At 42.5% G+C, this 9,905-nt stretch overlaps 1 protein-coding gene across 1 annotated transcript in view; it reads right to left on the reverse strand.

The window, feature by feature from the left end:
• The window catches only part of LOC109475796 (sorting nexin-4-like), a 14,211-nt gene extending 6,764 nt beyond the window's left edge, over positions 1–7,447 (reverse strand). Inside the window, exons 1-10 of the mRNA XM_019776563.1 lie at positions 7,345–7,447; positions 6,278–6,393; positions 5,648–5,798; positions 5,142–5,297; positions 4,323–4,370; positions 3,607–3,662; positions 2,989–3,061; positions 2,104–2,231; positions 1,372–1,461; positions 945–1,044 (exon numbers count right to left, since the gene is read on the reverse strand). Coding sequence (XP_019632122.1) covers positions 945–1,044; positions 1,372–1,461; positions 2,104–2,231; positions 2,989–3,061; positions 3,607–3,662; positions 4,323–4,370; positions 5,142–5,297; positions 5,648–5,798; positions 6,278–6,393; positions 7,345–7,413 — 987 coding nt within the window. The 5' untranslated portion in view covers positions 7,414–7,447. The remainder of the gene's footprint in view (positions 1–944; positions 1,045–1,371; positions 1,462–2,103; positions 2,232–2,988; positions 3,062–3,606; positions 3,663–4,322; positions 4,371–5,141; positions 5,298–5,647; positions 5,799–6,277; positions 6,394–7,344) is intronic.
• Positions 7,448–9,905: the final 2,458 nt, after the last annotated feature.

The raw sequence follows: 9,905 nt of genomic DNA on the forward strand, positions 1-9,905 counted from the left end.
CCGCCGGATGTTCGCCGGAGTCACCGCTGACGCTCTCTCCTTCCGCCCCGTCGTGAGACGGGGAGCGCTGCTTGCCGCTGCGGGCGCTAGCGCTATCTTCCTTCCGGCGCTTCTCAGGAACTGCTGTCTCTGGACGAGCGCTGCGTCGTTTCCTCGGTGAAGATTGCTCAAATTGAGCTAACATCAGCTCCTGGAACGCCTCTAGCCTCTGAGACATGGACGCAAAACTCTGCTCCAAGGCAGAGATGCGGACGTTTGTTGGCGAAAACTCCGCTTCGCTATCATGCGTCTTCTTGCTTCCGTCGCCGCCACCACTGCTTATGTCTCCGTCAGACGGCAAGTTGCCGTCTTGCTGAACCGTGGGCGGCTGCTTCTGTTCGCCGTCGCCTTCCTGCTGGCTTCCGTCAGCGCTGAGAACCGGCATAGCCGGAGAAGACGACTTCTGACGACTGTCATGGCGGTCGTTTTCACGCACATGGTGCGCCGACCCGCCCGGGCTTGTCCCGCCTTCCTCGCGCTCCCTGCCGCTGGAACGCCGCCGGGAACCGCCACGTTCGCGCTTGGAACTCTCCTCGGTCGCCCTAGGACCCGAAGGCGCCCTCGAACGATGTCTATCGCGTTGCTTTTCACGCCTAGACCCCATGATACCAACGCAAAACACGAAGGTGTTTACAGGTTGCTCAAAAAAATTAGACTGGTGCGCATGCGCAGGGAGGGTGACCTTTCAACTTTGGGCGATACCAACTAGAGTCTACACGGGGGTGGACAGGCTCAATCACCTGAAGTATTCTGTCTGCCTGACATAAGAGGGAATGCGGTAGACAATCCAGTTTTCCACAGCTTGAGCTTATGTACAAAACTGGATAATTATGTTACACCTTAAGCCAAAGTTAAGGCGCTTTGTCAGTCATGAGAAGCAAACACATAAAAACAAACAAACATACCCCCTGCTCCATCTGCTGTTTCTGTGAACTCAGATAAACCAACTTGTCCTCCAACTTCTCCACTTCATACTGGAGCAGTTCCTGTTTCCTACAGATGGACCTGTCAGACATACAACAGGGGAATCTGTTAAACATCATGTACTGAGTTCTGGGGTTCCGGTATATACAGCACGTCAGCAAAACATGCGCCTGCACAAAACCTTCACGATTTCCTCTGGTTTTCTGGTCAATGCTGCATCAGAAATTTGCCAGTTGCAGACGATATCTTTTTGGACACACTATTTGGAAACTACAGACGGGACATTAACCTTATACATGTATATGCGAATACAACCTTATATGAGACGTTCTGCTGAAGTGCTTTGCACAATACATTATGGGTTAACATAACAGAGACAAAAGGCAAAGGATAATGTTTTTTCCTGACCTGAGAGCATCCGCAAAGTACAGATACTCCTTCAGGGCATCAGCATACGTATCCTCCTCCTCCAACATGGAGTCTATGGAAGCTGCATATCTGTAAAACAGGTGTGGATAGGTTGAAATTAGCATTAGGCAGTACCACAATGCCAATCAGTCACAGTCACAGCAATGTGTAAATGTGCTCTTGCACTGGTCATACAACAATTAAAACACTTTTTCTTAAAATCTTAGAAAAAGGCTTAGGTAAGGTAAAGGCCATGCTAGGGTGAAGTGTGATGCTTTTTTTCAGGTAGCTAGTGGTGTGATGCAGATTCTCTATGGTTCAAGTTTTCATCCAAGCACACCAGGTCATCCCTATCTCCATAGTTACATGTACCTGTGTTGGGGTACTTTATTTCATGTGTAGAAGTTTCACACTTAACCCTTGTCCTGCTGGCATTTTTTACACGATATTTTTCAACAATTTCACGTCTTAATCTGGTCATAGACCCCTGGCTTTTTTTTGCCCTGCGGTGGCGAAGCTACTTCTGAATTCATTGCGTTTCATTGCGTTGTGATACGTTGCACGAGTAATACCCCAAATCGTGCATATACAGGTATAGATGTTACTGTTTATGCAACCCGTATATGGGCTCCACAGGACGAAGGGTTAAAAATACTGATGCTGGTACATGCCTACATTGTACTAAGAATACTGTCATTCAAATGTATGTCATGTAGCTGTAAAGTCCCTTACACGTCCATGAAGTGTCCGGCACTCTGCAGTCCATCCCCCATCTCCTTCTCAATACCGCTCCACTCGCTGAACACACGCCCGTAGTTAGCGTGGATCTTGTGGATCCCGTAAAGCCGCTCCGCCAGCCTCTGTCATGGGAACAACAGTGTTCGGAATTATAAATTGTAAAGCCCAGCTAAAAACTCCTTTCCCCTTCTGCAAAACTAATCAATATATGGTAAGTATCTGAAGGTATAGGCCCAGGAAATATCACCTTTTGAAGTGACAAAATACACATTGTAGCTGACACAAAAGCCTACATGTATTTACCTTGCAGAAAAGCCATACAAACTCAATTATACAAATGAGATCTGTGAAACTGACTTGAAGTAACCTTACATGTTCAAGTATATACATCCTCTCTTAAAAAAGGTTAATCCAAATTGCATTGTACATACACATATAACAATGGCTTTTGGGATTTTCATTATCTGGTACAGAGCTGTGTAAGCCCATCAGAGACACAATGAATTAGATTTGAGCGTTCTAAATTCAAGATAAAACATTTAGTCTACAGATTAGAGCTTAGACATAGTACTAAATATAGAGACAGATGTCAGGATGGGGTTAGACAAGAAGCTATTGTAAAAACAAGAAAGTCTAAAACACAACAGGTAGGAAGAAGAGGAAGCGATGAGGGAGGATGAAGGGAAGGAGAGAAAGCAATGAGGAAGGATGAAGGGAAGGAGAGATAGCAACCAGGACAGATTAAAGAAAAGACAGAAAGCACTGAGGAAGGATGAAGGGAAGGAGACACAGCAAAAAAGGATGCAAGCTAAGAACAGGTCATGTATAAACCCCAGAGATGGACTGAAGGAATGAAGCACATGAGGATGTATACATTACCTCCCTGATCTTCAGCAAGTTGGCAATGTTAGCCTCCAGCTCACTGCTGTAGTTCTTCAGGTCCTGGAAACGTCTGGAAACAGACATTACCTCAAGTTTAGTCACTCATTTACCAACTCTCAGCACTTGCTATTTAAGAGAACTACATGTATAGATCAAAGGCCACACCAATTTAATTTCTTGGTTAACGGATTCGCCGCTTCATTTTTTTCTGATTTGCAAATAAAAATAAAAATTCAGAATCAACTGCAAAATGATCATATTTTGCCCTGAATAGTTGAAAACATTCCTTTTGATCCTAGTTGTTACAGTTATTCCATCTTTCAATGCAGTGGTATCATTAAAAGTTAAAAATTCATTGTTTAAATTTTGAACCACCCTGGTGTGTTGATTTCATGGCTCCTATGGTACCGTTTTGGGCCATAATAGGATGCCTAGGCCTGTTTTTATTTTTATTTTTTTTCGCCCGCCCGCTCCATTATTTTTCTAGAAACATCCGTTAACCAAGAAATTAAATTGGTGTGGCCAAAGCCTGTAATATCACACCAACTACTAATAGCTTGATATTGCAGCATGATTCTGAATATTAGAAAGAAAAAAAAACTTTTTCTATCATACCTATCTGGGTTCTTCAGTCTGAATTGGGCATTGAGTGTCTTCAGCCTGGAATCCATCTGAAGAGAAATAAAAACTGTACATGAAAACCTTGCAAAGCAAATGTCAAGCTTCAGAACAATTTAACTTATCTTAAGCACTGATACAGGCTTGAAATTCACTTTTGTTACACAAGTCAGTAAGCAAAATGGAACTGTCTAAATGGGAAAAAAATGAATGGAGATGAAAGAAAAAGATACATTGAATGTGTAGGGAACATTTATTTATATAGACAAGATGTTCAGAGGGTCTATATTAAGCATCTTCGGTAATAAAGTGATAATAAAACCTGTGGATACCTCAACTAGTACTGTTAACAACTTAGGGGCCTTCATCTTTACCCTCAGGCATGCACAGTTCACACATATATTATAATTCCCCCCCCCCCTTCTCGTTTCCTGTATTACTGAAGTAAGGTAAAGTACCTGAGCAGTCCTTAGAATCAAGTAGATTTTCTTTAGGCAGCAGGAAGGGAAAGTACAGTAGTGTGAGCAAGAGCAAGCAATGGTTAACTAAGCAACAACATGGCCATTATACACAACGTACACAGGTATCCTATCAATATATTGTACAAGGTGATCAAGGTAATAAGGTGATCAAGTCTTTACTCGTTGTGTAAAAGAAAACTCTGATATCTTATTTTTCAGCAACCTGATGATGTTATTTTGGGAAATACTCACTTTGTTCTGGTAGCCAGTAGCCAAGACTGCTTCCTTCCAACCTTCACCCTGAACAAGGACAAGAAATACTTTTTAAAAAGCCGGTGGGCCAAGATGGTTGGATGACATCTACGGTGTATCTGTATCTGAATAGCCGGTATAACCGCCATTCGGTGTAACACAACAGGTTTGCAGGTAAGAGTTGTGAGTGTGATGATTTGTAACTTCAATTAGACTCATGCTAGTAAGGCTGGACTTAGATTCACAATCGTGATGTATCTTTCTAATGCAAAGGAGATATTTTGTGATAGTCAGGGGTTTTTCTAGAAAAATTTAGCAAGAGGGAGCAGATCACAAGCATGGCAAGGAACAAAGCGACCAAGGGGGGATTTTTTAATAAGAGTAACACAGTTTGTAATGCTAGAATGCACTGTTGCATTGTTTTTACATCTTTACTGGAAAAAGATCATTTTGAGAATTAGACTTAAATGGTGTGTAAGTAGCCACTTAGGTTTCTATCTAAAAATTGATATGAGGGAGCTGGCTGGTTACATGAGGGAGCAGCTCCCTTATTCCCCTGTTTAGAAAAACCCCTGATAGTTTATTAGCAATTATGTGCTGTAGAGAATTGCATCACTTCATTTGATTTGGCTTGTCTTTCCCTCCTGACTTCTGCTTGGTTTTCATTCATATGCCTAGCCTTCTATAGTTCTATAACTTCTAAGATAAACAGCTGGTGTTGATGGCAACCTGATATATTGATGGGTAACGTACGTAGCTTTTGGCTTAGGTTGCTTCATGGACAACCTGAGAAAAACAGTATTTGGAAGCCAGGCTTACCTGATGCAGGAAACTGTGGAAGATTTTGTCCTGGGACAGCTGGCCGTGTGCCGCCACTCTCAGGAGGAAACTCTCCAGCCCAGCTCGACGGCGCTCGATAAAGTCAGGGTCAAACTTGTCCTCCCCTCCAGACAACTTCTGCCACATCATGTGGATCTGGGATGAACAATGAATGAACTTAATGGCTCAACAATTGTACCAGGTACAATGTATGGCAACAACTATTATCATATAGCCAGAAAATATGGACCAATAAGAGGTCCTCATTTTATATTGGTTATGACACCATAATGCTATCAGTGGTGATTAAATTCCATAACCACCATGGTGTTTAAAAACTACTACAACTGCTGGTGACCCCAAATGGAACACGTGTTCGGTTCGGAAGACTGCCAGTGACCTCAAATGGAACATGTTTTCTGTTCGAATGACTGCTGGTGACCCCAAATGGAACATGTGAAACAATCATAAGGACATACAAGACTGCACAAACAAACAAGCATTACCTTTTTCTCGGGCAGTGGCGGGATGACCACGGCAGGGTAGGTCACACACAGGTAGTTCCTCAGCAGTTCAAACTCGCTGTAGCGCCGCCACAGGGAGAAGGTCTCATCCGTGAAGGTCTCTGGCAGCAGTTCTGACTTCATGTCTGTGATCCTGCAAACAGACGGACAGAAAATAGAATTAAACAAAAAGTTTACAAGTGGCAATGCACAGCACACACAGCGCAGCTCAGTATGCAGCATAGTTTTGAGAATGCAACTATGTTATGCAGGTCATATGTTATAAATACACAATGCATCAGTGGAGCATAGTACATGTACAAGTATGCTATGTTCGTGTTGGATATGCAGTTCATAAGCTGATCTGCACCTGGATCTGCACCTGGAAATGAGCTGTGTACATTGGACAAATGCAAATTGCATACTTGTAACACTTACTACATGTAGTTGTACTGTTTGTATTGAAACCGGACAGAGCATTGTACGTATCTGTAACTTGTGAGAAGCTCAAAAATAGTGTTCAGAACTTGCCTACATGTAATTCAACTTATATAATAACTGTATTGGCCTGGGGTACATTATAACAAACAAAGCTCTACCTTCTCCTCATGCAGATCACCTTATTTTTCCTACCTTGTTTCCACCAGGTACACCGTGTACGTCTCCTTCATGTTAATGGCGGTCACGCCCGTCCGGCGCTCCGGCTCCGTCACCGAGATCTCCAGCACACTGAGCAGAGACATCACCCGCTACGGGCAAAACAACACACCATAAAACCTGCATTCTATAATAAATCTTCAGGTCAAATTATATTCTTGTACCGTGCTGTTAGATGCCTGTTAGACCACCAGAAGTTTATTTTCTTTGTTTAGTAAGCAACAGAATCATGGTAAGGCCATGTTGATTTGATTATATGGATGACATCCTCCGGGAGCCCCAAAACTGATGCGCGCGTGCGAATAAAAAAAGTTTTGCAAAAAAAAAAAGTTCTTTTCATTATGAAATCTACGTGGTCATGAGGGTTGAGCAAATGGCAAAGAATATGGTTTGGCGAATAATCTAGTCTTCAAGTTCATTTCTTTACAATTTCGTCTTTTTTCGTTTGATTTTGGCACTCTACGACATTGGCATAGTTTTTATTAATTTTTTTTGTAACTGATGGTAATATTTTTATTTTTGCTCATTTTGCAACTGTTTTGTACGATTTACAGTATGGTTGAAAACTTCTGTTTTTTTTTTGGAAACGGCCGAAAATTCATGCGCGCGCGGATGTCATCCATATAATCAAATCACCATGGCCTAACTAAACAAAAATGTCAGTCTGAGGCCCTTGATTGTACCTACATACTAGTACCCACTGGGCCTAGGTTAGGTACACGTTCATAATTTGTGCACAGGTCTATATCCAACTTAACATGTACTTCGGCTTCTCCTTGCTTCTTTGTGCTGGTGGAAATGTAAGAACAGATATGTTTTGATAAGAGGTTTGTCTAATATGCCCACCAGAAATAGGAATAAAGTGGTAGCATGATGTCATAAATTTTCGTCAGCATCTTTATGCTGTTACCCCCCTCCCCCTTTGAAGCTACGTGTACAAAATCCAACATACGACCTCATTAACTTAGTATATCCTCCAAGAAACAACCCTAGGTGGACTTTAAGTATTCCTGTCCGTGCTGACATGCCCGTTACTGCCGTACCTTGCTGCTGCTCGGTGTGCTAGCCTCAGAACCGACCTCTTGGGCAGAATCAGAACCTGCGTCCGCCATTTTGACTAACAGTGGACGACAATGGGGTTTTAGCGTATACTATATAATTTGTATCCTTCAACCATTAACAAATAAATTGCATTATAACCAATTTTTTCATCACGTTACTGACAAAGAAATTGCTGTTATCACTTGTATGTGTGATTTTATGTAATATTTTGACGGAATTGAAGGTGTTCTGGATACCTTCATGCATAGCCCCCAACGGTCGCATTGCATGCTGGGTAGGATGAGTTTGCCTATGTGGCTGACGTCGGGATATTGTTGTTGACAGGTGGATATTGTTGATGACAGGTGAATATTGTTGTTGATAACAGGTGGATATTATTGTTGATGACAGGTGAATACGGTTGTTGATGACAGTTGGATATTGTTGTTGATGACAAGGGAATATCGTTGTTGATGACTTTTTGACTTTCCACAATTTACAGCTGACTGGCACAGACGACTTTCCAAGATCAGAAGGCAACCTCCATGGTCTGGAGAAGGTCGGGAGACCAGCATGGTCGCCTATGTGTGACAGGGGCTTATGATAACATAAAAGACGCAAGACCGTCAATGAACAACTGTATAGAATGTTTCCCCTATGTATACACCTCCTCCAAGCTGTGACAACAACTGGAAACACTATCTTTGTTCTGTATAAACGTTACTCCAAACACGTCACGTCTCTCTGTCTGTCTAGTCAGTCTCAAAAGACTACGACTTTATATGATACTGCGCAACAACAGGATGGTACATTTCCTTTACAACGTTTTAGAGTGTCCTTGAATCGCAGCCATGGTCGACATTGTCGGGGCCTAGACCCCTCTTTCAGTTCAGAATATAGTTGACGTTCAAGCGAGAGAGAGAGAGAGAGAGAGAAAGGGAGAGAGAGAGAGAGAGAGAGTTTATCAGCTCCTACGGTCAAGTTCAGGTCTTCGTCAGTCGCAATGACATATGTTTCCTGGCCACCGCTGAGGACCAGGAGACCAGTCTTCAAAGCACAACAGTTACACAAAATCGAAAATCGCAAAAAAAAAAAAACAGAGTTCTCTGAAGAAGAATTTTGAAAGAAAATAATTTTATCATGCATACTCATGCTCGTAATAAGGGAATTACTAGTACCAGAAACACCTCCCCCACAAAAATCGTATATTAACCTTCAGCGTGCTAAGGTTATGTTATTTTCGCGGGGATTTTATTTTGCGGTATAGGACTGGAAAGAAAAGTTTCCTCGGTATTCGAAACTATTATGTTGCACAAAACCTCATATCCACATGCACAGTATCATGTTTCGCGGTCCTTCTCCACCGCGAAAATGAAACCGTAAATATTTTTTCAAGACTGCTACTAGCCTCTGCGTGGTCCCGCTGATCTGGTGATTTGTTAGTCTCCAAGCATATCTTGTATTTGTTGGCTGCAAAGACAGTATGAAATTGGCCAGACAGTATACATTTGCCAGACAGTTCCCATTTTGCCACCTAAATTAATGATTTGTGGAAGGTAGGAGAACTGTTGACAGACCAGTCGGTGAGTGGGCAGCTGTTTTCTCTGCGGGACTAGGCAGAACAAATGTGTGTAGCGTTACGTCATGCTCCCGAGAATAGTTCTAGACTGATTGGGTCCGATCCGACTCAAAGTCCACACAAGCCGACATAAACAAGCTCATAATCTGTGTCACGTCGCTTGATAGCATCTAATGCTGTCTGTCTGATTGTAACATTTACTGCCATTTCTGAGTACAGTTTTGCCATGCCTAAAGCGTTTGAAACAGACAAGATACGTGTACTGATGAGGAGTCCCTTTATTTTAGGTACCACCTGTAAATAGCTAGCGACATACGAAACAAGCGTCCGTTTTCCGTCAGCGACATCGCATGTTTGCCTCACAGATGTCAGTATGGTAAGGGATAGGGTTGATTCAGCTTTCTAAAAATAACCAGAAAATTGACTCTGAAAATTCTGTTTTACAGTACAAAAATAAATAAATAAAATAAACGGTGGGCCGTTGAAAATGTAAATTTTCATGATGTCACGTTCCTTATAATCACCGCATGATTCATGCGCTTGTGGTCAATTATATCTGCTTATCAGACCGAAAAGGTCAAGGGTGAAGTGTTTATGAACTGTTTGATAATGAAGAGTTGGGGGAGTTGGAAGGTCAGCAAAGGTCAAGGTTAGCGGGACGGATTAATGAGCCGATTATCATGAGTGCGGCAAGTGCTAACATGCATGGAGATGGCAGACTTCACTCCGGCTTTCGAGTAGGAATCAGAAAAACATGCGCACAGGTACAAACACACACACACACACACACACACACACACACACACACACACACACACACACACACACACACACACCACAGGCACATTACACACACACGTGTGACTTCGTGCGAAGTCAGGCGGGCGATTTCATTAATTCTAGAGGGAACAACCTAGAAACGTTTAGACCTCTTAGATACGAATTCTTCCTAAATACTGATACTTTTTTTTGTCTACAAACTAA

The sequence above is a fragment of the Branchiostoma belcheri genome, unplaced genomic scaffold, assembly GCF_001625305.1.
Source record: "Branchiostoma belcheri isolate BF01 breed outbred unplaced genomic scaffold, Haploidv18h27 scaffold35, whole genome shotgun sequence".
NCBI classification, from domain to species: domain Eukaryota; kingdom Metazoa; phylum Chordata; class Leptocardii; order Amphioxiformes; family Branchiostomatidae; genus Branchiostoma; species Branchiostoma belcheri.